Source organism: Camponotus vicinus, unplaced genomic scaffold (assembly GCF_025532165.1).
Source record: "Camponotus vicinus isolate PSW18456_S1 unplaced genomic scaffold, iyCamVici1.0 SCAF_8, whole genome shotgun sequence".
NCBI lineage: Eukaryota > Metazoa > Arthropoda > Insecta > Hymenoptera > Formicidae > Camponotus > Camponotus vicinus.
In genome coordinates this window covers 9,815,830-9,839,252 of record NW_028141980.1, presented here as the reverse complement: position 1 = coordinate 9,839,252, position 23,423 = coordinate 9,815,830, and the positions used below count along the sequence as shown (strand labels likewise).

Sequence of the window (23,423 nt, the reverse complement as noted above, 5' to 3'; positions counted from 1 at the left end):
GCGAAAAACTCTCCCGCGGCCCCGAACAAATGGCGGCTCTTCGGGACTTATGACGACGGGCGTCCCGGCCGGCGCAAACACGGCTAAGGAAGAATTCGAGGCGCATTATCCTTGACCGCGCGCTACGAGATAAACGAGCCATGTACCGGGCAAGACGGAGCGAAATGACGGTGTCGGAGATTGCGGGAAGAAATTCGGCAAGAAAGTTCGTTCTCTTCCCGTCGTTGGCGAGTTATGCGCTTAATGCGAGTAACAGTCTTGGACGATCGATCGATCGATCGATCGATCGAGAGCGAGGTAGCGCTCTATGAAACAAACCCTTCTATATCCGGATGGAATCAGAGGTTTCCGGGCCGATAACGCGAGAAAGAAGTTAAATTGACAAGCTGCAATTGTCTACCTGAGAGCGAACGAGGTGATCATCGATCGTGCTCAAAAATTCGCCGAGAAGGGAAAATGCAAGCGGCTGCCAATAAAGTAATTTACTCTGCGAAAGGAGGTTTATGGGAAGGATATCGATCCTCGAGTTTCGCAATTTAGCGATAATAATATCGATGACATTTTTCGATTAATATTGCTAGCTTTATGTTCTTTCTTCTGTTCGTCATACTTTATTCACATTATTTATAACAATGATTTGATTAATCTTCAATTATCGTCAATTTTATTAATAACTCTTACTATTAAATATCATATGCCAGATAAGAATAATGTTTCTATGTTCTCGTGTGTTTTTCTACCAAAGCTTCGGTTTTCTAAAGAGAAAAAAGGAAGAGAAAAGAGAATCGCGGGAAAAGAACTGGCGAGCAAGTGGACAAAGGCGATAAAACGTAAAAAACGGAAGACTATGAAAAGGAAAGAGCGGGAGTTGAAAGTCGCTTGCACTCCCGGTTACTCTTCTTCTACCCTCCTCTACTTTTGTCGGCGGCATTCTCTGGAAGAGAAATCTGATGTGGAAAATGGAAGTAGGCGCCGATATCGTCGCCTTCCGGCGATAATCGAGCACATTGCATCGAACTGTAATCGACATTCGACTCATCTACCAGCGTTCTCTCTTTCTTTTCTCTTTTTAACGGGGACAAATAAATTGCCTTCTTATCGGCGCGTGCGGACACTTTTTCTTCTTTAATTTATCGAATATTTTTTAGCTCGCCATTCGTGTTATACAGACTGTTTTGCTTTATTCATTTAATTCAGCTGCTATCGAATTGCCTGTATATTGCGAGAAGAATATAATGGAAAATTAAGTAAAGTACTGCAGCATAATAACTGCAAAAAAAGAGAGAATAAAAATTAGAGATTTATTATGATACATTTTGCAAAATCAAATGGACTAACAGATAATCGGATTAACACGTAACAATTGATAATTAACGTAATATGTGCATTGTTTCGTCAATTATGCTTCTAGAATAATAATATTGTTGGAAAATAATATTTCGTTCATTACAAATAAAAAAACAGTGCTTGGTAATTGCAATAATGATTGCAAATAAATCTTTTGCGTAGAATCTCACCCCGCGAGTTATTTACATTTATTTGATAAATATTAATGATCCACCTTCCTTGATAGATACTCGCAGATAAATTTGTGCGCACCACAATTATTCATGACCGTTCAGTATCTTTCCTCTTTGCTCGGCGTATTTCTGCCGTTGTGCCTTACCAGCATATAAGACGAAATATAGTTGAGACTTTCTGAAACTACATGTGTAGCGAATTCTGAAAATATCTCACTCGGAAATAATTTACTTATATATATTTTATGACACCGCTCCTATTATTATTACGGCCATTTATCGATTTCTATTATTGTTTCTATTGTACCAGCTCTCTATTGTATTATTTTACATTTATGCTCAAAGCCACTACTAACGTCCCTCGATCTTCTCTGTTCCAGGTGAGTTACGAGCTGTTCCGGGATTATGGCAGCCCGTTGACTTAGAATTATACCGAGCCTCCGACATAGTGGTGAGTAAGCGGATAGATAACATCGAGATTTATAGTCCGGAGTTAAGCCGTCGAGAGACTTTATCGGCGCAACGATTCCATCTCCGCAAAGGATAGAGAGAGAAGGAGATGGTTCGGCAGAATTTCGAGAGGCAGAACTGGAAAGTGCCGTCGCGTCTCTCCTCCCTAACGTAACCGCGCGAAATTCTTCTTCTATCCGACGTGCAATCTGCCCGCTGAAAGTATTCACGACCGTCTGCGACAACCTGCGGCGAGGAATGCCGTATTCGCGTTTCGTAACAGCCCGGCCTGAGCCGAATACGTCAATCACTCGCGTATTTTTTCGCGAATGCCCGTTGAATTACGAGTGAATACCACGGCATTTGAGCGGGGCCCGCGAGCGAAATACGGTTACCGAGATTCTTTCCCGTCCATATGTTACCGGGAGATTACATGCTTGGCGGTTTGAGAATTGATAGTTGCGTCAATGGCGAATCGCTGACGAGTCGTTAGAAACAATCAATTTCTCCTCGGCATCGGTATGGGTTTCGGTGAATGAGGTATCGGGATTTCGATACAAGTATACATTTCAGCATTGGTACCTTGCTCTCAACTGCTCATTGTTAGACCGAGCTTAATCTCGACAAATTGATCGTATTATAAATGATATGAAGGAATGCGTCAAATATGATAAATGGATGTTGGATGAAGAAATTTCTCTTTCGTTCTGACATTACTCACTGATATAACGAAACAAGTTGTCGAGAACAATACGAAACAACAAAGAAAGAGATTGGAAAAATGCAATATAATTTTCAACTTTATTAACATGATCGATCGATTTCAGATAGATTAGAGGATTCAATATCGAAAAATAACGCGTGACGCAAGTAGGATACGTTGTGCGCGTATATCGCGTAAGCTGCACATTCTCGCGGAATGCAAGGGGAGTGAAAAATCCGCGTGCTTATTACACGAGCCGCAAAAAGCGAGACACTATCGGCGGCGGCTGCAAGGGCGAGTCGTGCTCGTCTCTTTTTCCCGCATTTATTCCTAATAATTCCTCACGTCCTTCGCGTACCACCGCCGTGGTAACGCCATATCCCGCCGCGGTCTTACCGTCATTATCGCCGATGGTACGGATACGCGTATCGCGTAGGAAAGAGAAAGGAAAGGGGCGCACGCCGGGAATTGCGGCGCGGCAACGAGCGCTTAAATCTACAAGGCTGATTATCGTGTGTTTCGCACACATTGTTGCGATAATCCGAGGAAGAAGAGTTTTCCCCATATCCGTCGCATTTTCACAGGAAATGGTTCAAACGTTTGCGATTATTATGCAAGTACGAAATATTACGGGTGGGCTCCTCGCTTGAACCCGAGATGAAAATTCCTACGGAAGAATGTCAAAGATAATTATGTTTTATTACAATTTTTTTTTAATTTCAACGTGAAATTTTCTCAATGGGCGACTAAATGCGTGGGATTAAAAATCTTTTGAAGTAACATTCATTTTAAATTAAATAAAGGATGGAATTTTTTTTTTAAATTACATTTAATTTAAAAGCTGTCAATGTGTCAATATTTTTCTGACGTTCAGGTTAAATAGAAAATCGTTACATCGTTAGTATTTTTTTCCGTAACTAATTATAAATTTTTCTATATAATATAATATGGAAATAAATTCTCTATCAATTTTTCTTTAATTTCTTTTTAATTTCAGCGTGTTTTTTTGAAAGCAAAACTTTTTAATTTATTTCTCATTAATATATATTATATCAAACATTTTTATTTATATATTTCATGTTATTTATTTATTAAATTTCAGCTAACGTAATTATAAATTTATTTAATTTTCGCGATATTTTGTAATGTTTTGTACCGTTTCGAAACTATAGCACTAATTCGAAGCTCATAAACCGTTCGACATACGCTTCCGGTGGTTTCATTACCGGTTGATAACCGATTTCGGATTGAGCCACTACATTAGTAACATGCTGATAATTATCAATTAAAGCGTCCTTTAAATGCGGCGAATTCGACATAAATTGGTAACTCGATACACCCGACCATGATTAACCACATCGCAATGCTTCGGCATGACTTAATTAGAACACGTCCACATCGCGTACATTGTGTGTATTCGATATTTGATGCAGGGTGTACGCCGTGCGAGCGATTGCGACGATCGTTACATTAACGTGTGCGCGCGCAAAACGTCGCGCTGGTTAGCGGCGGCGGCGAGTGCGCGGTAATTACTAAATCCGTGTTAATTAATTTCACGATAATCGAAAATCCGGTATGGGAGGAGATTAATCATTTTCTCTCTCGCATGTGACGCGGCAACCTGAATAATTTTTTCCTTTTTTTTTATGTAACTGCATTCTAATAGCGTATCTGCATGGCGACAATAAAGCGACAGTGTCGGTTTTTCATCGAAATAAGAATGATAAGAAAAACGAATCCATTCTAATACTGAGAAACTTTATTCTTCAATCGATGCTGAATGAAACTTTGTTTTTATTAAATTTGAGTCATTTTTTTAAAAAATAATTTTAATCAAAATTCGAGGCTTTTTTTTATTTGTTAAAAAAATTTACACAGTTTGATGCTTTTAATTACTAAAATATCGAAAAAATATTAAAAATTTTAAAGAATTTCTCGAGTCGAGTCGAGCGATGAGCTTCAACAAAATTTTTGCAAAGAGGAAATCGCCGAGGGGTAAACCGCTGAGGGCATTGCGGTGTACAGATTTGAGGCATTATTGGGCATTGCTTGGGCATTACTTGGGCATTATTAGGTTTTATTGAAGTCTTAATGCGTATTATGGACGTTATTAAAGTATTATTAAATCTTTTTTTCCAAATAATAATTTTAAATTTATTAAAATTTAAATTATTAAATTTAAAAAATTTAGCAGTAATGCCCAAGAATTGGGCATTAGTAGGCATTAGTGTACATAATTTTGATCAGCGGTTTACCCCTCGGAAATCGCTTTCCGATTCGCTAAAAAATCAATAACTCGGCAGTTTGAAATACTCGGCATACTTAACCATTACGCCGTTATGAGTAAAAGGAGTCAGATCGCATTACTAATTAATTACGCACTCGAGCCGTGCGTTCGTGAGAAGTAGACTCTTTGCTTACAAGTGTCGAGAGGCGGAAGAGAAAAGATGAGGAGAGGTGGAGAGAAAGAGAGATGGATGGGTAGATGTAGAGAGAGAGAGGAAGAAAAAGTAATAATATTGCTTGATCCTGGCCTGATTCACTTCGCGGTGGATATAATAGTTATTGTACGACGACAGGCAAGATAGATTAGCGCGCGAGAAGCCAGCAGGAAGTCCGCGATCTTCTTCGTTCCAATTTAACTGTTCCGAGCTCGCGCGCGAACGCCGTTTACACATAATAATTACAACGATTTCTACCAGCGAGCCAGCGCTCGCTCCTCTGCTCTCGACTAGTCGCACCTGTTTCCACCTGCCTCGTTCATCACCAATTATGGTACATCGGGTGCATTACACGATTATTGTTATTATTATTATTATTATTATTACAATTGCCCCGCCGATATATGAATATTCCGATTACAGTAATTATCGTGTGATTATATTATTATTGTACTATTAATCTCATTTTATTATCTTGGAGCGAAATGAGTTGTAATCTTTAGTTGTAATCTTTACTTAACATCCATTTAAATTCCACGAAAATTAATTTTTTCATTCTTTCGAATTTTGAATGTAAAAATATCCATGTGTACGTGTTCTATGATATATACGTATATATTTTTCTGCGATTCTTGGGTAGCTTGTCCTAGATTTTAAACAAATGAAGCACTATATATCGCTAATTTAAGGTTGCCTCATTCGAGCGTAATCGATGAGACGCAGGTGTACGTTGGGTAGTTATGCGCTGCCGATTGAACGGCCGTCGTAATTGCCGAGATGACCGCGATAGCTCGTTCGCGAGTCGTTGCGAGAAGGCGTTATGAATACCGCGGGCTATTGTAAATATACTCCTATACTCCTGTGCACGTTTCTCGCAGAGTCGGCGGCGCGATTTGTAACGCTTATCGCTCGCGTAAGTCGAGACGTGCCGCGCGCTATTTGCGAAAAGTCCTCCAACAGCCGCCGGCGAAATACCAGAGGTCTGCAAATTTGTTTTTACACGTTCGATCGTACTCCGCTGGCGCGGTAAAGATAATTTTCTGCCGGATGTGCTTGCCTAGAGAAATCTCTTAAAAAAAGCGATCTGAAGCGAGTGCTTTAATATAATGTTAATAATTAATAGTTTTCAGAGAGAGCTTTCCGGTGTGTGATCGACACGTTGTTAATCGATACAGGTTTCTGTTTCAGATTAATTTTTATTCTTTTACTTTTCTTGTGTATTTTTTAAGGCTTCTATTTTTTAGAAATATAGTATTAATAATTATCGTGAGGAATCCCAACTCCAACAAATAGTATTAATAAGAGTGTTAAAATATTTTATAATATTTGTTTTATCTAAATGAATTTATTGAAGTGATTTAAATCGGAGTGACTTTAATTTGTTACGTTATTATACAACGGATAATACGAGAATAATTTTTCCTGGATTTTTTATCGTAAAAGAATCACATACTTGGGAACATACATATATACACACACACAATTGTTTTCTCCAATCCGTGATCTCGTTCTCCCGACTGATTAAGGTTAATTAAAACGATCAAATTAATCTCAGTTTACGATAGTTGCGTTCGTTCAATGAGGACAATCAGTCTGGCGTCAATTGTTGGCGTCGCGGCGCCGATGCGTCTCCGTAAGGAGCACTTCGTGACACTTTGAGAAATCGCGCTTCCCACGGGCGTGCTCTCCGAGTTAACCCGGTCTTCGAAGTTAATGGGTCTTCGTTTATACTCTTTATTTTTCGGTCGGCCCGGTCTTTTCATTCTGCCATCTTTTTTTCTCTCTCTTTCTCTCTTTCTTTTCCTCTCTTTCGCTCTGTCCAAGAAAAGTATTCCTTCGAGAGATCTCTATGATTTTCTGCGCACACATTTTTGCGCGAGAACTCTTTTATTAAACAGCGGACACAACCAGGCGGAAAATCGTCGGACGGCACAATGGCCGAGAGTTCTACGGCGATTGGAGAAAAATCCGATTCGTGTAACTTCCACTTCTTTTTCCCGGAGTTTTAAAGCGCATTGTTGTTCTCTTGTTTGACCGAAAAGGCATCCCCTTTTGTGAATCTTATAAAGCGACGCTATCAAATTGTTTCCTAACAGCGACGATGATGCAAAGTTCATTCCAACTTCGATCGTTTTTTCCATTACAACGGCATCATTTCTCTCCGATAATGTTTAATATATAAATTGCTGAAGATTGCATTGTCCGAGATTTTATGTCTCTCTCTACGTTCATTGTAAATTGAAAAGCGATTATGAGAAGCTAAAATGGAATGAAAATTTTTAGATCTTTTGTGAAAACGGTTATTAATTTTTTTCAATGTATAATTATATATATAAAAAGATTTATAATTATAAAAAAATAACTGTATACTTTGCAACTGCTTGTTTGAATATTTTTTATCTAAGCTTTATATATTAAATTTCTCAATTATATACATATATACGCGTAATAAATAATCAAATTGACGCAACATATTTAAATTCATAAGCGAAAAAATTTTAACATCTTATTAACGTACCTTATTTTGTTGAAAATATTCAAGTTACGAATCTTTCATTCTTCTCGTCAGAAGATATCTACAGAATAATACGATTTTTTTTCCAAATGCGACATCGGCGTAATCTCTGGGCCAAATTTACTGCGATATAAAACTTGCGACTCGTTGAATGACAGCATATTCTCTGCAAGCGGTTTGAAATTGCTGCTCGTACTCGTCGTCGTCGATCTTTAAAGTCGCACCATCCGACTATCTGCAATAAAAAGAAGGAGACGAGGAGGAAAAGAGAAACGTATCCTCCTTTCTTCGATTGCTCGAAGCGCATCGATCTTGAAACTCCTCGCGGAAATGGGTCGACGTATCCTCGAGAAGGAGTGCCAGCCGGCAGGATGAGAATGTTGGTAGCTTCGCAGGAAAAGGAGGATTTGTCGTTTGCCACCGGCTGCCGACAAATCTTCTCAAGCAAGATGTTTTAGCGCCGAAGGGATCACCACATGCGTTTCCATTACATACTCTTGTCCACCACGTGTCTATGTCTTTACCACGTTGGCAACCAATCTTCTTCGACAAGGATGACGACGATTACACGGCTACGATGGACGAAGATATGTAAGAGTTCGCTGACGTCTTGTTGGCTTTCTGAAGTGCGACAGAAATCGGTCGCTCTCTAGATGAAAGTCTTCTATTTCCAAATGTCCGAGGTCAGTGGGCTGGATTTTCGTCTCTTTTATGCTGGACGCTCGACAGAAATCCCGACATCCGAGATGTTCTATTTCGAAACGATCAAGTGGAATCTCGTCGTCTTGTAGTTAAGCTCATCGCTGAAGACGCTGAAGTTCTATTTCAAATGTTGGAAACCGATCATTTCGGTGAGAGAATCCTGCAAAGGGTCGTCGTTGTCGTCGCCATTTTGAGCGCGCGAGACCGCTGAAAATTGCTGAGATTGTCAGCGCTGCAGATTGCGGTTGGTGAACAGAAATGCTGCGTTCTATTTTAAACAGACCGGCAGAGACTGAAATAGTCATCTTGCATTCGTTGGAGATGTTCCACTTTGAATTTTCGCGATATAGCGAATATCCTGGAAGACTGGTCAGTTTTTATTTAAGTTCAATGATGGAAAGACATTCTATTTCGTCGATTCTGAGACGGTCGATAAATTCTGATGCAATTATCTCTTTTATAGGCCAGGAAACATTCTATTTATTTTAGATATCCTGAATTAATAGATAAAGATTTTATATCTGAAAGAGATTCCGAGATATAAATACAACTTAAAAATTATCTTTAAACAAATTATATATATTTTTTGTGCACTCTCTATTTAGATTTTTTATTTAAATTCATATTCGAGTTATAACTATAATTTGCAAGATAATTTTTTAACTATATGTGTATCATTTCAATAACATTTTTGTAGTTAGCGTTATTTTCGCAGAAATATTTCTTACTTTAGAAAGATGAATATGAAAGATTGAGATATCAAATATGTGTCAAAAATGGATTGATTATCAAAATTCAAAAAGAACATTTCACTTATATAACCTCTTTATTAATATTCGTCACCTCCTTTTTAGTATCTTTTCATAGAATAGAAAAGGAGGATACATATTTTTTGTAATGCCAGAAATTTTAAAGAAAACACGTTCCACAAGTTTAGTATCAAAAAGTATTTTTATCGTTTTTACATTGTTTATACATGGTTTAAAATTCATATCACGAACATGTCAAAATTATAAATGAGCCGTAAATTTATGCGATTTTATCGTAAATAGCTAATTTTGTTTTATAATCATAAAAGTTTCAGTCGCGTAAATTTAGAAATTGACTCGGAGCAATGAACGAATTTGGATCAACCGAGATTCATCTCGAAGGTTCACCGATAAAAAAAAGGGAAGCCATCTCGGCCCTTCGCATTCGGGTCTGTCTATTTATGATGAAGCGGGAGAGATGGATCAATTTCCTGAACAGGCGGACGACGATTTCTACGTACATTACATACGGGTCGCCGGAAGTAGGTCCGTGGGAGCTTGGATTAAGGACGGGAATCGCTTCGTCAGTGACTACTATCGTCACCCACGTAATGATGTCCTTCTAATTTGTTCCCGCAACAGCCTGGCGATCCATGCCCCTATCATGCGAAGTCAGGCATCTTAGATTATGTCAAATAGAATTTGAGGGCCGCCCAAAATGTCCCCGACAAATTGGATTCCCTCTGCTTTTTCCTTCTTTTCTTATGGTCATTGGAATGAGGATCTTTTTTATGACGATTATTAAGTTTACGAGCGAATATCAAGATATCTTTTATCAGCATCTTCTTTTCTAAATTTCTATAGCATAATTCGAATTTTATATTATAAAAAGAAATTATACTATTAATAATAATATAACGTAAGATATCCTACAATTCGCGACATCAATCTTGATAAAGACATTATAAAAATTGACAAATGGAAGACATAAATCTTATATTTCTTAGTTTCTTTTATCAATAAAATCGGATATTTTGAAGATATATTTTTTTTATTTTAAATGTTACTTTCTTTTAGAGTTTTACATTTATTCTGGAAGATTATGTCTTTCTCCCTTTATTCCTTCCCTCTATCATTTCTAGTTTCATCATGACAAACCGATTTGATTTTGCAAGGACACTCCATATTTCCAGGTGAGATCTCGTTCGTGCTTCGATTGCGCTGGTTTGATCCTCGCGCCTCGAGGCCACACTATAATTGAGTGGTTTGCATCTCGGTCGGCCAGACTGTGGATGCCCCTCAGCGTGGAGCACGCGAACGGGAAGAAATTCGCGTCGCATCTGCGAGACGAGTGATCGACGGAGATCGAGGGAGAGAGGGAAATTTTCTCGGGATCGGAGAGGAACAGAGACAGATGGAGAGAGAAGGGGCCACGGAACTGTGCATCGGGCGGACATTGATTGAACCGGGAGCACTTGCCCCCGCATACCAAGATAATACCACGAAATTACGGGATGCGCCGTGCACCATAAGCCGCTAGACGTGTCGCAATTAAAGGGAAATTCGTGAGGGAGAGGAGGAGAGAGAAATGGGTGGTTGTCACGCGATGCTCGGCCACCCAGCAACCTCCGCGAAGAAAAGTCCGACTTGACATAATGTTTTTCTTCCAATGCTGACGTAAATAATGACCAATAGTTGCATCATTTGTGCAGTGCAGATTTTTTTCCATAAAATAGGAATAAAAAATTAATTGGAATGATATATAACTTATTATGGGTAAATTTAAGATTAAAAGAGAATTTTTTAATAGTTACTCAACATTTGTTATATTAATTAAAAGAAGGATTATTTGAGAATATTACCTGATTGTGGAGATTGAATGTAGATATTATCTGAAAGCAAAAGATTGAATAGCTTATAGGAAACAATCGATACACAAAAATTGACGAAGAGTGCAACCGCAATGCAGTATTATTTTGCTATAGCTGTTTTCTAGTATCGAGAGGACGAGGAGGACGAGCTTTGGGGTCAGTTTCTTTTTATGAAGATTTTATCTTATTCTACATCAGACAATTCTAATATGATATTGAATTAAATCAATATATATATATATATATATATATATATATATCATTAATTATCGGCCAATTACGTACATTTTACAATATATGGATTTTATTGAAAAGCAATAGTAACGAAGTTATTTATTGCTATGCAATTTTCTTCGCAATATTCATTGATGTTTATAATAAAATAAATTAATCTGACGGAAAAGCGCAAGTATACATTTAGATTGGCATGAGCGTCGTTAACAAAATAAATGAATTGAAATTAATTACCGGAGACAGCTTAATCGGCAAATAGTCAATATCCGACGCACGAAGCGCGCGAATAATGGCACGGACTGGTTTTTAATCTGGTTTTTAACCGGTTTTTAATATCTCTCGGGAATTGCTCGAAAATTGCATCGCCGTGTCATTTCATCGGAACGTTTGATTCAGTGAATGAAAAAAAATTTTTTTTTCCGACGCAAACGGGAATTGCTTTAATCAGATTAAAGTGGAATGGCTTTTATCAATTAAGGTTGGTAAGCGGAGGGGGACTGGAGCGAGGGAAGGGGACGGGAAGGAGACGCGATGCAGAAATTCTGTCGTACGCATGATTCACCTGAGTAATCAACGATGATACAGAAAAAGTCCGACTGTAGCTGTTTCAGACTGTGTTGTTACATAGATTGCCGCATTCACCTTTAGCCGGAACGCGCGATTAAACACGTTGCATTCGCGTTGCACGCCTCATATTGATTTTAGATTACTTTTCCGCGCGCTCCACGCGTCTCTAACCATATACTATATATCCGCAATTACGTCACGCGCTCCATTACGACGTTCTGATTACATCAAGAATCGCAGAATAGAACCGCGCGCATTTCATTATACGACACGTTCGTGACACATCGCTATCATCGTTTGACACAATAAAATTGAGCTGTATAAATAATAAAATAATCCAGCAATCGCTTTTCCGTTATCTTAATATTTAATTTTTACAGCACAATCTTATCGAGTCCTTCTTTATCGTCTCTTTTATCTCATAGTAGGTTTAATCATTTTATTTAGAAATCTGTCATTTATTATAATGTTTTTGTGCAAATATATGAAGGAAATTAAATTACGAGAATCCATTTGAGCGAGATGACGCTAATATTTTTTTTACGACGAGTTGCAAGTTTACAGTTTCAATCAATCGGATTTCGCTCAACAAGGACTCGTATTTCTCCGATAACGATCTTTATCCGGTCGTACGGTTCATATGACGTATAGTTCACCGATCCTTGAGTATAGACTCCACCATTCGATGGTCCGACATTGCAACGCTAAGCATTTCGGTAATACGAACCCCTCGGGAGAATTCTCTAATTCCAGTTCGCTCTAATACATCTGACGTCATTTGTGTGGACCAAACTTTCGAAATTTGACCGAATCAAGTTGGCGTGTCGAGCGTGCACTAACGTTGCAACTTTGAGGCAAAAACGGTGGCCAAAAGAAATCCAGATTAGCTGTCGTCCTTCGAGAGGATTTTCGACGAAAGTTGTTCATTCGTTATTAATATAGAAACGTTTAGAGAGAAAATTGAACTTGTAATATAAAAAAATGCAATTTAAATTTAATTTTAATAAAAATGCAATTTATATAGAAAAGCAATTTAAAATAAAACAATATATAAAAGCATCAATTTTTAACTTTTAAAATTTATTTTGGCATACGAGTTTTTTTGTATCGAAAATTTCGTAAATTTTCCGTAATTTTTCATGGAGGGGGAGAAAGTTATTATGCTACAATAAAGTCCTCTTGAGAAAATGAATTTTTACTAAAATGTTCAAACATGACACATATTTGATAGTAAAATAGTACATTCTTTTTGTTTATTTTTTTTTATTGTTAAATGCATCGAAACCTCTTGAAAAATATCGTCAAATCTATAAAGCTTCCTCTATATCATGACTCACATTTCAATACAAAATATAGGTATTCAGTCAAATAACGAATTGTAAACGAGTTGTTGTACAACCATCAAATTCGTAGACAACAGCAGAGATGACGCAAGCTATTATATACATTCAAATTCATATTTTTACATTCGTGGAATATAGGTGTGATATAGAAAGAGATATACACATGTATAGATTGAATATTAATAAAAATATAGATTGAGATATTGCAAATTCTTCTACGGGTATAAATCGAAGCTCTATTTTTACCGTAAACTTAAGCTTTTCCGCTGCAGAGAACAGAGAATGATTCCTACGAGGATGACGCGTTATTCAGAATTAGTTTGCTAATATTATCCCGCTAGTAAATCGAGGGTTCATTTTACTGTGGTTGACTAGTCCAGCACTTTAATTATTAACGGCTGAAGTACGAATCGGATATAACACGACGGAGAATTAGAAGTGGTTAGAGGCATGATCTGTTCCGGTTGCTATCTCTCCCTCATTAAACAGCGTAACGTTTAATAAGCTTGGCGCGGTGCGTGATAAATGCGACGAATTTGCAACAATATGCTGCGCGAACAACTGTGAACTCAACTTCAATGTTCGTGGCATACGGAGATGTATTATACAATAGTTTGTCTGATTAATCTTCATAGTGTCGTGGAGAGAGAGAGAGAGAGAGAGTTCATATTAATTTCGTGCTATTAATGTACAAATAAATAACATGAAATGTACGATGTATGAATATTGCACGAAATATTTTTTTATTAATTATTTCTAACATTATTATATATTTCTTTTATTCTAAAATTTCTCGAAATTATTATCTCTATATAAATTTTTTTCAATTGATGTCATTATAATTTTTACTGGTAATATGAATAAATAAAATAGCTCCGATATATAAAATGTTGCAGATTCTTAAAAAAATATCTTAAAAACTATCATATGCCGCTTTGCTTTTTTAGAAACTCTTCCGGAACAAATTTTTTCAATCGCAGAGAAATCCGAAGCGAATTTTTATTCCGCGCATTTTCTCAAGCTGAAATCGTTCACACTTGGATTTTGTCTCTTCCAAGAAATCCCACGCGGATAATCTTGTGCCAAGCGCTCAATCTTGTCGCGTTACACTGAATTCTTGCCAAAATCGCGGCGGGCAAGTAAGCGAAATCGATATTGCACCGATTGCGTAAGCGCGCTCGATCGTATACGATTATTCCTTTTATACATATTTTTTAAATAACTTTCTTACAGGTGATATTTATCAAATTTTCGATAAAGAAAATATTGTGAATTTTATTATGGATTAACATCATCGCGAAATTCTATTCGCATTATCTCTCTATAGTGTCGCACAAGAATTATTATACGAAAAGATTAGGACATATCAACTAGTATCAGAAAAATAGGGCTCTTTTCAATTCGTACTTTTCCAACTAAATTACCACTCGATCGAGATATTGCAAGCTCGGCTCCTGAATCTCATTGTCGGTGATAAATTTTCATAGGCTTGTTCGAACAGAGCGATAAGCGAGGGAAGATTCCGCCATCTGGACTCCGACTTTGCGCGTTAAACGTGTTAAAGTAAGATAAAAGAGGGTTTACGCTAGTGGCTACGTCTTCCTTCCCTTCTTTTCTCCCGTCGATCGAGTCATTCCGCCTTCCTGACTGCTTTATCGATTTCTATCAGGCTTCACATATCAATAGTCGTGGCCGACACATCTGGACCAATCACTAGCGCGAGGTTGCGCTCCGCTCCTCGTTGTTTGATATACTCGCCCAGCTAAGCGAACCGTTACATACGTCAGATACATAATGATTACCTCTTGCATTATACACCGAAACTCGCCGACATTATAAACAACATCGTCGCTGTAGATCTCGGCATCCCGGCCAATCTCTCTTCGTTATTAACGATAACGCGCGCGCATGCTCTCCTCGGCTTCTCTCGAGGTAGTTATCTCTCTATCACAGATCAAGGTTTACACTGCATCTCCATAGAGATTATACTCGTCAAGAAAATAGGATGTCGATAAGGATATTTGTTATAGGTGGTCGAGCATCTACGCTTCCTGTACATGCAGATTAGCGTGGAAATATTGATATAATAATTTTGTCTTCATTTAAAATGGCGCTGATTGCAGCGTTATTAATGTAAGTGTACATGTAGAGAGTGTATGTTCTTAATTTATATGATACAGTTTATTAAATTTTTATATTTACGTCGCGTGTCGCTTCTCATTCTCTCCCTTTCGGCAAAAAATGCTTCTTGATGCACGTTGAATCCGATACGACGGAAATACAGAGACGCGAAACGCTCGGTGACCCAGTTTCTCGCGCTATCCGTACAGGCCGCAAAAATTGCAAGAATGTCTGCCACCGTGGAATGAATTCCGCACGGGCGATTGCTTTCTACGGAAATGTAGTATCTCGCCTGTCGTCGTGCTCTGTGGCGCCCACGTATGATCCCGCAATCTGGTTAGCCGGCGAAAGATTGCGAGGAAATAGCAAGGAGATCGGGCTGCTGCTCAAAGTGGTGCACGACGACGATGACGATGACATCGACGACGATATGCATGCATGAGAACGCCGGAAACATCTCTAAAGTCACCGCGAATATCTTTTCCGCATCGGAAAACGAATGACACGAAATTATGCGACTCAATTCGCAATCTTTGTTTTCTCTCATAAAATGGATTCTTCTCATAAAATGTCGTATTAATTTTATCTCTAATATAGAGAATTTTTTGCTTTTGCAGTATATGATAAGTCTGCAGTTTCAAGACGGAATCTCATAGATGCTTGTTGAAATTATAACGTCAGTGTCTAAAAAATAGTTGGGATAATACATAATAAATATAAATTAATCACAAAGAATCTTTGAGAACTGATGTATATGTTTCAAAAATACAAACGCATTTTATCTCATAAAATTATAATATTTAGCAAGGTAATGAAAACGATATTGGTCTCTTAACAATTATCAATTCGTTATATTATTATTGCCTCGATAATTTTTTTTAGCGTTTATTGAAATATGCACTTTTTCCTTTTGCTCCCTGTCTCAAGTTATTAGGGATCTTTTGATTAAGCGATTCGTCTTTTAATTAACGGCCATTCACTCCCATTTGCATCTCATCGTGTCTGTTTATTCGATTGCTTTAATATCACTTTCATATCGCATTATTTATTTATTCCTTATCAGTCGCGCATGGAGCGCACCGTTCGCAAATGTAAAGAGTCAGCGATTCAGGCCATCATTAGAAGCCGATATCGACATAAAGTTTCTCTTCCGATTTTTCTTCCCCCGGATGGCTGGCTCGTTTCGCACAAAGGGTCGATTCAGTACCGGTATCCTTTCGCTTCTCGATTGCGATGCTTCCTCGTCTCGACATCGCATCGCCTCCTCGACGACTCCATTTACATTCGAGCGAAGCCCCGGCCGTGAAGAGGAATGAGTCGTTGCGCCGCTCGCTGCTTGCATTTATGCCCGGTGACAGGTATGATGGATGTTTCGATTTTACCCATGGCCGCCGTCGTCGTCACCGCTATGATTACGGTTAACAGTACGTGCACGCGCGCGACGAGCTGTACGAAATGTTCGATCGATCTCCCTCTCGATCGATTTCCTTCCACTTTTTCCCTGCGACTTTTATGTCGTTGTCTGCGCTAGATCATGCTAATGATCGCCGGTATTGTTTCTCGTTCTTGCAGAGATGCACACGAAATTCTCGTACAAGTTTGGGCAGAAATCTTCATGTAAAATAAGAAATAACATGCATTAATGACGATATAATGATTACTCGATAATTAATAGTACAGTTTAATGTGTCCTTTCTGCCTATCGCAACAATGTCAGTTTATTTAATTTTATGAAATAATATTTTTGTGAGACATAACATTCGGTTATTCAAGATTTTCTTCTTCTATGCAATTTGATGCAAATCTTTCTTTATAAAAAGATACACTCATTACTGGATTCGCAGAATGGTTTGTGTGACTAACGAATTTTTTACGCCGAATTTCTTCACTGTGTAAACGCTGTTATCCAAACTCGTCATTGTGTAATTACGGGAAATTACGAAGACGAGCGCGTTGGTAGTCCCGGTGATAGGAAGTACTTACCGGTCACACGATTCCCTAGCCATGCTGCTTCTGACTGCCTTGGTGAAGTTAATAGCTACCGACAGAGAAATGCATTGGTGGCGATGCAGGCGTCGTCACCTTCTTGCTTCGTTGATCTCGTCGGCGAAAGTCTGACAATGACAGCGCGCACATCTCGCTGATATTTACACCTTTAAACATTATAATTTTATCACCTGAAAGAACCTTCTTCTTCGATATAAAAAGTTTTTTCTGGATTCTCTTTTTCTAATATATAAAAATCTTTGATTCTAAAAAGATTTTTCTGGATTCTCTTTTTCTGATATATAAAAATCTTTGCCTGATCTAAAGTTCTTTCGTAGAAAATTAATAATCTGCTAATAATTAATTAATTAACTAATAATTAAATATCTGTAAAGATGTATAAATTTGTATCTGATAAAAAAAACGAAAACTTAATTTCTCTGCATTTATATAATTGAAAAATCAGAAAATAATATATGCTCTCTAATAAATGAAATAAAATTAATCCAAGCAAGTGAAAAAAAATCGGATTTTGATGTATCGTTTTCGCTTGCTAGCATCTCGATCATCGACGTCGATTTAAATTTAAGCTCGATTCGACGAAAGCGCAATCGAGAGCACAAAGATATGCGAAAGTTGGATCGCGTCGAGACAGTCTGGCTGCGGCAGAACGATATTAAAGTTCGCCAGTGATATTCGGTGTTACTCCGTCGCGTCGGTGCTTCAGAAGTTTCACGACTGGTATATAAATACCTCTCTCCTCCCGCAGCATCGTTGCAGGCCTTGGAAAAGTTCGAGCTGTCGCTTCCGGGAGGAGGAGGAGGAGGAGGGTGGCGGAAAAGATGGGGAAAAAAAATTTCGCTGGGATGGGCTTGGCATGAAAAGGGATTGAAGCGAGACGAGAGGAACGACAAAGTTTCGAGTAGAGCGAGAGCATATTCCCGAGATTGAATTCGGAGATACGAACGTCCGCGAGTCGGGAAGAATGCAAGCGTGTAATTTCTTGCGACACACGAGGCGAGGGCACGTCCCGCAAAAGTATGACGCGGTCTTTTTAAACGAGAAACTACTACGAAGGGGAAACAGCTCGTCGATGGTGATATCGTAAGCCATTCTCGGCGGTTTAAATGAAGTCGAAACGAAGAAACGGTGACAGGGGTTTAATCCGAGTTTATACGTTCCGATCGAAAAGATGCGACTGAAAACATATGATTTAAATTAATTGAGCGCTTTAATTTATTTTATGCGATGTCATCGTGGGACGTATTATTACAAAGCATACGCAATTAAAAAATTATTCTTTATTGTTATGAATTAATCTTATCGCATTCCTATGCTCTCTCTCTCTCTCTCTCTCTCTCTCTCTCTCTCTCTCTCTCTCTCTCTCTCTCTATCGTGCATTCGAAACTTTGTAAGCTAGAACTGTGCTCTCGCATGATTTATAAATAGGAAATAGGTGGTCACGCGACTCATCTCGTCGACGATGAGAGCTCCTCTTCACTCGCCGAGTTTTCTCGCCGCTTGTCTAAGTGGCGCGGCTATTTACTCGCGCGCATTCTCGCCCACTCTATTTTTCGCGACCTCCTTCCCGCGAGAGCGACTAACAAGAGAGAGCATTTCGAACGAGGTTAATCCCGGTGGGTAAGAGGAAACCGTATTTTGACATAACGCACGCGTAAAATGCACTTTCCGCGGGGTCCGCTCGCGGCTTTACGACATCATAATGCTCGAGTTTCCCATCTACCGTTACCTAGGGAACTCATGTGCTCTCTCTCTCTCTCTTTTTCTTGTGTCTCTATGTTTGTCTGCCCACCACCCCCTTGCTCTTGTCCAGGGAGATTTACATGCCTTTAACGCGGTAAATGGACCTTTTAAAACGGCACTTATTATTTACGAAAGACTACATCTCTCCCATTATCCTCACTGCTTCACGATCCTAACGAGCTTTTTATCAAATGGTCCCATAACACATACACATGTTTTTCAATTTTGAGAAAGTAAATGGTAAATAATGGTGGATAAATCGTATCGATTTCCTGACAAGTTGTATGTATTTAATCTTTTGTCGTACATTTCGCAATATTTCCGCAATAGAGAGAAAGAACCTTGGCTTACAATTTTTCTAATATTTTGCCAACTCATAGATCAGATTGAAGAGGAATTTATAAAGTCCCTAGAGATATTACTTATACAGAAGTATAGTGTAAATCTGATATCTTGAACAACAGCATATTCTTGTCGAAGAATTAGGTAAATTGCACAATTTTTCGATGTTTTATCACTCTTGAAATTTTATTAAAGCTTGTTATTGTACTTGTGAAAACAGCAATTATACCGTTAATTCACTAAAGATTCATTAAGTTCTTGTTTTTGCAGAACGAAGGTAGTTATTGCTATCATAAAATTCTATAAACCAAAAGCGATTAATATTTCGATGAGCTCGGCAACGTGTTCAAACATTTCCATAATTATGAAATAATATTTTCTCGACCGAGCAATCGCGCGCGGCCGAGTATTGATCGATAGTAGATTGAATTATAATATGCAGTGTAGAATTGCAAGTTATAATTGTGTAATGTATATCAAAATTTATGTCCTTGATTTAAACAATATGCAAAACTGGAATTTAGTTGCAATTTAGAATTATGCGAAACGATTACAGAATTGTGATACATTTAATTGTTGCATCAGAAATTTACGTTTATTTTTTCAAAAATAATATTAATTTTTAATGTATTTTAATTTAAGTAATGAAAGGAAATTTTTATTCTTGTAATATTAATATATATTTCGGATTTTTATAACATTGGTATTAATATATTTTTCGGGTTTTATAATATTAATCTTTATTTTTCTAAATTAATCTATTACAAATAATAAAAAATACACGCGAGAGATACATAGTTTAAAAGAATTAATTTCAGCGTTTTAAATATGTATAGACAGAATTTACGTTTTGTCAATATATGCGATAGAAATATTTTATTTCTATAGCGATGACGCAATTTTTAGCACGCACGATTGTCCTTTCAGAAAAAGCTGTTACTACATGAATTATTGACGAAATAATTTTAATGAATCCGATTACTCGATTCGGATGAACAAGCGGCGCGATTATTGCAGATTTGCACAAAGTTCATCTGTGGTAAAAACGTAGCGCGTGCGAATATAATCGAGTTGTTTGCCTATCAGATCCTCGCTCGCTCGCACGAATTTCATGAATTCCAATCGGCCGGACCAATTCGCGGCGTAAATTCAGAAACGCGGACATACACTCGCGGTAAATGATCTCTTCTGTTCGTGATAGTCGCCTCCAGCCGCTTGAAAACGCGAATGTCGTCGTGTATACATGTATATGTACATGATGTATGTATGTATGTATGTATATGTGTGTATATATATATATATGTGTGTGTGTGTGTGTGTGTGTGTGTGTGTGTGTGTGTGTGTGTGTGTGTGTGTGTGTGTGTGTGTGTGTGTGTGTGTGTGTGTGTGTGTGTGTGTGTGTGTGTGTGTGTGTGTGTGTGTGTGGTGTGTGTATGTATGTATATTCGGTGGCAATCTAATTCCGAATAACTAATATACGTGAATATATAACGTGTACACGCGACGTTCGTGAATTCAATTTTTCGTCATCGACGGATGCCTCCGTTAATTGAAAAAGTAAACTTTTTCTTAACGGAAATTTAATCGAGCATTTCACGTGCGCTTCAACATTGACAATTTTTTTCAATTGCGATCGTGACGTTCCCATATGATAAAATTAAAGCCATTGTTAACCAAAGATATTCGTTTAACGCGTTCTTCAACGTAGAATTTTCCGACCGTAGATTGCGTTTTACAGGCGAACGAACGTGCAAAAGGATTTGCGGGAATGTATAATTAAAACGATACATAATTATATTCCGCGCGAGCGAACAACTCTTTTGCGGAACGTAACGTAGAATTAATTTCATTATCCGGCCGAATTGCGCGGTACTACGTTAATGGAAAATCCCCGTAAACGTCATAATCGCGCTGTGAATGCGCGGATTTGTTAACGTTTAATATAAATGCGCATAGCTTTTAGTAAAACGCGCAACTCTCGCGAAACTGAAGCTAAAAACGATTAGCGATCGAGCCAATCGTGTCATTTTTTTCAAATCGATACAGCATTATAGACAGCAACTCATTAAACCTAATTAAAAATTAATATTCTGCATTACGATTACAGTCGCCAAATAATGCACTAGACAAATAGTACTTGCAAACTTTTACAAAAGCGACAATCTCGATGCTAACTTTGTCGTGGGACGATTTTAAAAAGAAGGATTTTTTTTTAATAGTCTATATACATGTACATTTGTATAAATATGTATTGTAGAAATAAGAGAGAGAGAGAGAGAGAGAAAGTTGTATGATACAAAAGAAAGAAGTGTTGAGAAAACACGTGGTGCCCACAAGAGGAGTATTATGAGAAAAGGTGAGACCAAATCTAAGAGGCGGCTGATGTAAATGGTAGAAGGGGGTACAGGATGGAAAGTACAGTCGCGAGTGTCATTTGCGGTTCGTTCTGAGCCGTTTAAAATGCATTTTCAAAGGGAATCGCGAGCGCCGCTGTAATTTTCCGCGCGAAACGGAGCATGAAATAAAACGACCGTATAGCTGCAGTATATCCTCCTCCCCTCCTCTCTTCCTCCCTCCCTGCTTATTCCCCTTGCGATGCACCCTTGCCGCATCCGGCTCTTTGATACGTCCTGGTTTATTTTTCCCTTCGGTTGCCCTCAACGCTCCTCGACAGGTTTTAACGATAATCTTTCCGAGAGAGGCGCACACTTCTTCTCTTCCTCTTTTACCCCCTTCCTCTCGCTGCAATCTCCGTAGACTATATACGATAGCACTGGTGTGTTCCGTGCTATCTCCTGCGCCGAGTATTAAAGATAGAGAAGAATGCTCGACGTGAAAATTGCGTTTCTTCCTCTATTCTTGAAGGGCTCGGTGGCAGAGGAAGCTCACGGACCGAGAAATGTGCTATTTTCACGTGGCACGTGCGCGAAAATACATGCCGAAGACGCTTAAAAATCTCACACGTTTATTTGATAAAAATTTAATATAAAAGTATTTTTATAAATGACTCTTGGAAATAATGAGATAAATGTTAAAATAAAGGACGCTTTATAATTTCCCTTTGAATTTTTTTGTTTTATTATTGGAGACAATTATCATTATCTCGAATAACAGAATTATAATGGAATTATAATATTATTTGATTACAGTGAATTGCATTATCTGTCTGCAATTGAAAATGAATCGGATTTAATTTGACGGCATTTCAAATCGCATTGTACATTTGCTTATTACGACGTTGTGAGATATGTCAATTACGAGATCTCTTCGTCGAAATGGTAGCGGCATTAATGTTTCCTTCTTTATGAATAATTTGACATCACTCGAATGCGAACACGCGCTCGGGCGCGAAATAATAGTTCTCTCCCTTCCCAGCGGTCCATTTCTACGGGATTTAACGTGCAATTAATAAGAATTACCATGCAATTTCCAGCTCTCTCGCGAATGTTCATTCATGCTTTCTCTTGGATATTAAATCCCTTCGCGGGTGGGATCTGCATTCTTGGAAGCGCGAGAGCGTCAAAAACGGGGAATATTAACAACTGCGAATTAATATATTCCTAGTAAATACGATTCTCGCGTCTTTCGTCGTCTCTGCGGTTTGTTTTTACATCGAAATCTTTTTGGAAACTCGCATAAAGCGCGGAGGTGATACATTAACGTGATGTATTTTATGTATCCAAAATAGTATTACTGTATACTGTGCATAATTGAGAGGTCTGAAAGCGGCGGCAGCAATCTCCATTTAGCTACATTAAATGGAATTGGATGCACTAAAACAAGCCGGTATATTTTCACCTTGTGATAAGCTTATCCATTAATAATATTACACAAAATTGCATAATTATATTACGATATTTTTAAAAATCGAGCTAATGATTGAATCGATTCCGATTGGATTTTATTACGTAAAAATTGATATTTATTGTTTTATTAATCAGACACATGATCTTAATCAGTTATATAACTTATATTAATATGAAACAAATAAACACAATTATCAATGCATTTATTATGATAAATTATAGAATTTTGTTTAATTATTAATTGTTTTCTTTAAAAATGTAAAAATTGGTTCTATTCTGAAAGAGAAGTGGCATGAAATTTTATTAATA

General features: G+C 37.9%; 1 protein-coding gene across 2 annotated transcripts in view; it reads left to right on the top strand.

Moving 5' to 3' along the window:
- The window catches only part of Twin (CCR4-NOT transcription complex subunit 6-like twin), a 484,682-nt gene that overhangs the window by 110,317 nt on the left and 350,942 nt on the right, over window positions 1–23,423 (top strand). The window contains exon 4 of one of the 2 annotated variants that reach the window (XM_083107017.1): window positions 1,901–1,971. The exons of the other annotated variant lie outside the window; for it this stretch is intronic. Coding sequence (XP_082963143.1) covers window positions 1,901–1,971 — 71 coding nt within the window. The remainder of the gene's footprint in view (window positions 1–1,900; window positions 1,972–23,423) is intronic. 2 annotated transcript variants of the gene reach the window in all.